Source organism: Phocoena phocoena, chromosome 10, assembly GCF_963924675.1.
Source record: "Phocoena phocoena chromosome 10, mPhoPho1.1, whole genome shotgun sequence".
Classification (NCBI taxonomy): Eukaryota; Metazoa; Chordata; class Mammalia; order Artiodactyla; family Phocoenidae; genus Phocoena; species Phocoena phocoena.
Genome location: NC_089228.1, coordinates 34762318 through 34768317, shown reverse-complemented (window position 1 = coordinate 34768317; position 6000 = coordinate 34762318). Strand labels below are relative to the sequence as shown.

Here is a 6000-nt window from a genome sequence, read left to right as displayed (position 1 = left end):
CCTAGATTCTTGCCCGGAAGCACCAGAAGGAAACTGGAGCCCACCCTTGCTCTCTCCCCTGAAAGCTGAGGGCGTTGAGGCAGAAGGCTGGTGACGGGGAAGGTCCCAAAGCCCTTGTAGGGGAGTTATACAAACCAGGCGAACCCAGGCGGCGGACGCCCCGGGAGACCCCGCGGCATCAGGAGCGCGCGGCTTCCGGGGGTTAGTCGAGTTGCGCTCGGTGGGTCAAGGATGACTCAGCCTTGCCCGGGTCGGTCTTTACTGCCGGTCGGCGCGAGGGCCCCACAAAGTTCCCAGTCACACCCAGACCTCCCTCTCGCAGAGGCCGGGGCTCCGAAGCCGGGTCCCGGGCTGAGGACGGCGGCGAGAGAGGCTGCAGGGAAGCCTGGTTCCCCGGACGCCCAGGGCTTCTCCGACTTCCTTCCTCCTCGCCCCCGCCTAGGCTAGCCGCTCGACCGCGCCTCCTGCCCAGCGGGTGGGGGTCCGAGTGGGGAGCGGGTGAGCCCCCGAGCCTCAGAGGACTCTCTTACTTCCGAAATCCAGGGAGTCCGCCAGTCAGGATAGACTTGGAGAAGCAGTGCTTCCCCTCCCGACCCCCCAACTCGCCGCAGTCGCGCGGACCCCGATCCCCAGCGGGTCAGAGCGCGAGCTGCTCGGAAGCCCGGCCCGGGTTCAGGCGCGCCAGGGAGGCCCCGCTGCGGCCCGAAACCGGGAGCCCCGCGCTCGTGTGCCAGCGGCGCGCCGGCAGCGCCGCCCTCCGCGCCTTCCCTGATCGGCGCTGCGGCCGGAGGAGCAGCCGCGGGCGGCCACGCAGCAGCGCCCGCGCCAGACAGCCGAGCCCCGCTCTCATCCCCACCGCACTCAGCCTTGCCTGACCCAGTCCGCCGCCGCGAGCCCCGGCCCCTTCCTCAGACTTTGGCCTCTTCCCTGCACCCCTTGCCCTCCGGGAAACTGCGCGGCGGGGACGGGGGTCGCGCCACCTCTGTGCTCCTCAGGACCCGACCCGCCGCCGCCTGTTACCCGGCCGGGCCCTAGCCTCCCGCCTGCGCCCCGCCCCCCAACCAGCTCTGGGCTGGGGGTTGCGGGGTCCGGCCCGGCTCCAGCCCGAGAGTGGCGTCCGCGGCGGCGGACTGCGGAGTTGTAAAGAACTCGGCGGCTGCAGTGGGCCGGGCGGGGCAGGGCGCTCTCAGCCGCGTCCAAGGACACTGGAGTTTGCAAGTCCCCGCCCGCGCGGCGCCCCCCGCCCTCCCGCCGCGGCCGGCCGGACTCCTAGAGCCGCCGAGGCGGGGCCGGGCGGCCGCCGCTGCGAGAGGCGTGTCTCTCTGCTTCCTCCCCCGCCTGCCTCCCTCTCCACCTCTCTCCCCTCCCTCCTCCTCTCCGCCCTCCCCGCCCCGCTCCTTTTTCTGCTCCCCAAGTGCGCCCGGCGCGCGAGAGGCAGGCGGGGCGGCGTGGAGCAGGCAGCCCAGCGCGCTCGCCCACCGCCCGCTCGGCGCAGCTCCCCGCTGCCGCTCTCGTCGCCGCCGCCGGCGCGTCGGAAGGAGCCTAGCATGGCCGGGCCGGGCTCGCAGCGGCGCGCGTCCCGGGGGGCCTCGGCACTCCTGACCGCCGCGCTTCTCTATGCCACGCTGGGGGACGTGGTGCGCTCGGAGCAGCAGATCCCGCTCTCAGTGTAAGTGCCAGGTCCTGTGCCGCCCGGGGAGGGTACCCTGCCGCCCGCGACTCGCTGTGCCCAAGTTTGGGCTCCTGCAGGTGCGGCCGGCAGGACCTGCCGCGGGCGTCGGCCTCGCCTCTAGCACCTGCCGGCCCCCGGGGACCCGCGTGGGGCGGCGACACTGGGGTGGGATCCCCTCGCCCCCTCCCCGGGCTGCGAGGGAGACCTGGAGAGGCTCACCGCCGGCGACAGCACCAACTTTGAAGCCTGTTTACCGCATGCAACTTCCATGGGCCGTTTATTTACCCCTTCTTTGCTATCTTGCCATCTCACTTCTTTTTGGGGAGGGGGGGATGGGTGGATTTCTTTCGACTAATCTTTGCCAGGTGATGCTCAGTTTGGGTGGTCAAGTTTTCAGGCAATTATTCAAATAAAATTCAGTGGTCTTTCCGGAGAGGCTGGGACACTTTGCGCATTTTGAACTATGTGACCCTCTCGGGCCCCCTCCCGCGCTGCGCTCTGCAGTTTGGTGCTGGCAGTTTCTACCAAGGCGCTTTTTCTGTCTTTTTTTTTTTTTTTTTCTCCAATGTTATACCGCCTGGCTCCTTCAGCCACAGCCCCGTATGTGCGTATGCGTGCGTGTTGACTGTGACACGGTGTTACATTTGTTCCTGTGCCCTTTCTCCCTGTAGGGTGAAGCTCTGGGCCTCTGCTTTTGGGGGAGAGATAAAATCTATTGCAGCTAAGTACTCCGGCTCCCAGCTTCTGCAGAAGGTAAGGTTTCTGTGGTGGCAGGAAGCGATGATTTTTCCAGCACAGAAAATGGAGGCAGATTTAGTTTTCCAAACAAACGTGAACCCCGAGCAGCATCAGTTATCAGAGGTGTCTCTGATCCTCCGTTTCTTGGCAATGTACTGTGCAGTGACTTCTCCCTACCAACCGGTTATTTTTAGATGACACTTGATTCTAAACACAAAGAAAAGGAGGATACTCACTGGCACTGTCCTGGCTGGGGCTCGGAAACTGAGTGTTTTTGCATGGCTCTCCTCTCAGTGTCGGTATTGCTGTTTCAGTGTGAGAGCAGATGCTCCTCTGGCCAAAAAACGCTAACTTCATCCAAGGGGCAGAATCAGTGCCTGTTATGATGTCTTTCACCTTGCCTGCGTTGGAGGCTGGGGTTCAGTATATCAGAGAAAGATGCTGCACTATTGTTTGTCATCCCCGCAGTTGTACGATCCCATTATTCCCCAATCATCTAGACTCAGGGCTGGGATGCATTACATCATTACAGATACGGAGAATGAATGTGGTTATCTTTCCACTCAGCTGCACTGCTGGCTAATAACCTATGAGAGTAGTCTACAAACTTAAGAAATTGGTCTGCATCCATATATTCTGGAGAGTAATGAGAATGCAGAATTGATTATTAGGCTTTTATCAGAACCTGCATCAATTTTAATTCAAACAGGCAGCATTATGCTTAAAATTACATTGTGAGATATATGGTCTTTCGCCCTCCCCTCCAAGAAAAAAGGGGGAAAAATGGGCCGGGGAGGAGAGATTAGAGGGGTTAAAAGAATTTCAAGTTAACAAATTAACAGGATTAATCCAATAATTCTCTCAAAGATAGAAAATAAAATTGGCCTTTAGGGGATGATTCTCTGATACAAAAAGCTTAAATTGTTAACTTTTAAGTATTTTAAAATGTGCTTTTTGGGCCAATGTAACATATGTGTCATGCATGCTGCCTGGTAACCAAGTACGTATTTTATTTATGGCATTCTGCTTTAGAAAGTAGAGTTTTTGGGGACATTATATGAAACAGTTTGTCACATGAAATCCAAATATCGTAATGAAGCATGAGCCCACAATGGAATGACAGAGGTTAGCCTGGCTTAAAAATTGCCAGTAGCCATATTCTCTGAAACCATGGAAAGACTGTTATCACAACTATGTTATTTGGGGACAGAGTTCATTGAATTATAGGCAGTTGATAAAAACTTGAGGTTATGATGTGCCTTTATGGTCAGTGATAATTTACATACCTGTGACCTGCCTCTCAGTTTATAGGAGTTTCCTTTTTTGCTAGTGTTCTTTTAATCTGGACCAGTCTGTACTCAGCTTTGGCATTTTGCCTGCGTGTCACATGTTTTATGTGAAGAGTTCTGGCCTATTGCATTGCCTGTGTATTTTGCTTATGCTTTTAAAGAAGAGAACATTTTGTATAACTTTAAAGAAATATTTTTCATCTGCACGTTGTAGTTTAGTTGTAACAACTCTGAAAGTAACCCTTCAGACAGAGCCTGTGAACTTTTTTTTGTGGGGGGGCTGTGCTTACATATCTCGTATCTCACATTTTGTAGGAGCACGTGAAATACATTTTTTCCTTCTCTCTGAAGTTAACACACAACACACACACACACACACACACACACACACACACACACACACTGCACAAAATCTCATCAACCATATTATTGGCTACTCTATAATAGCAAATTGGAAAAAGCCAAAATGCTTCTCTTACCTTATCAGCATCCTTTCTGATACTGTATTCACAAGCTTCGCTTTGCTTTTGTCATGTTTGCAGCTTGACAATTGGGTAATTATTTCCAGCTGTTTGTGGCTTTGTTGTCATTTCTTGCTGTTGCCTGGCATTTTGTAATCTGATGCATGGGGAAGGTGAGGTGTTGGTGGGCGTTAGGTTCTGTGGTGGGCATTTATTTGCTCTTGCATTTGGATTGCAGTCACTGGCCATGGAGTCCTGCGATACCCACCACTTTGGCTTGCTAGGCAGGGACTTCCATGAATGATGGGGCAGGGCGTGTTAGACAACTTGGGGAGGTACCTTTTGGCTGTCTTGGCCCATTGCCCCCATATATGATTGTATTTTTATAATCAGCAAAGAAAATTGATTTTGAGAACTCAGAGTATGAATGAGAAAGGATGTGAGGTGCTCAGAGTCGGGGGAGGCATAACATCATTTGGAAAAGCAAGGAGACAGTTGCCTTTCTCTTGCTTATTTTCAAGTTTCTGTCCATTTGCATGAGGAATTACTCCTGAGTCAAAACTATGCACCCTTCCATCACATCAGTGCATCCTTGACAATTAAGGTACTCTCGAGATGAGTTAGAAAACTTGGTTGATAAATGCATTAACACTGTAGTAAGGGGACCCAAAGGTGTTGCTTAAGAGTCTGTAATCATACTTTTAAGGCATGGACATTTAAACTTGATTTTCAGTTAAGTAAGGTATATTGTATACCACTGTACAAGTTTATGTACTCTATGTAGTTTTTCTAATTGACACTTTATGTTGTGAATTGATGCGGGATGTTCATTTTTAGAATGGGAGTTTAGTAATTTTTGCACTAAGGCAAAAACTTTACAAAATAGTAATTGTGAATGTAAGTTAAATAGTAATTGGCCACCAATTTTAAAGTGTTTGGAGACTGGGAAAACTGCCATTTTGGTAACAGGTTTTTATTAGGTAATATAATTTGAAGTAGCAGTATTATCACTGATTTCCTCAATGTAAATATAGCTATTTAACAATGTACCTCACTGCCATGGCTTTAGAAAGGAGATTTCATCAGTTGTTTCTTTGTTTAATACCGTGGCTTTCATTACTTTAGCTTATGATAATATATTTGGTGCCCACTGCCAGACTTTTCCTATTTTTTCTATTTTTTTCTTTGCTGAGCACAGGAATAGCAATCTGTTTGTTCCTTATAAAGAGGATATTTTTGATCGTATAAAATGCTGTAGTCCACATGTTGGCAAAGTTTTGTGTTTCCAGTACAGAATGGAAAAACGTAGGACTTGTGTATTGGAGTTGGAGTCAATCCTGAGAGGCTTTAGTTGTTCTAGGACAGCAGGCCCCTGAAAGCAAAGCACTGGAGTGTGGCTGTGTCCTGCCTTCTTAGCTGGTAGATACTGCAGGGGTTTCCATTGACTTCCACTTTTAATTAACTTTCCTATTTGACATATTCATGCCAGTATTCAGCTGCCTCTATCTTGCTTCATTTTCCCCAAAGAATGCGCTTTGTGTGGCTTCTTTTGGGGAGGCATAGTTTCATTACCTCTCTATTTTGGGATTCAGTGAGAAGCATTCTAGTAGGTCCAGTAACCTAGGCTGTTAAACTCATGGGCTCCACACCCCTAACATTCACAATAAAAGGTATTAAACTGGCATGATTCTCATTTCATCCTTCTTAGGGAGAATTTGGTAGGAGCTGGGTTTGTCATTCTGTTCAGTTCTGCATTCAGGGAACGCATGTTCATGGGAATGAAGAGTTCCAATTATATTTAACAGAATCGTGATGATAAATACACAGCGGAAATACAGGT

General features: G+C 51.2%; 1 protein-coding gene across 1 annotated transcript in view; it reads left to right on the top strand.

Annotated features, from left to right (window-relative positions):
* Positions 1-1547: 1547 nt before the first annotated feature.
* Positions 1548-6000, top strand: part of CACNA2D3 (calcium voltage-gated channel auxiliary subunit alpha2delta 3) — a 787108-nt gene continuing 782655 nt past the window's right edge. The window contains exons 1-2 of the mRNA XM_065884772.1: positions 1548-1669; positions 2344-2425. Of these exons, the coding sequence (XP_065740844.1) occupies positions 1548-1669; positions 2344-2425 (204 nt within the window). The remainder of the gene's footprint in view (positions 1670-2343; positions 2426-6000) is intronic.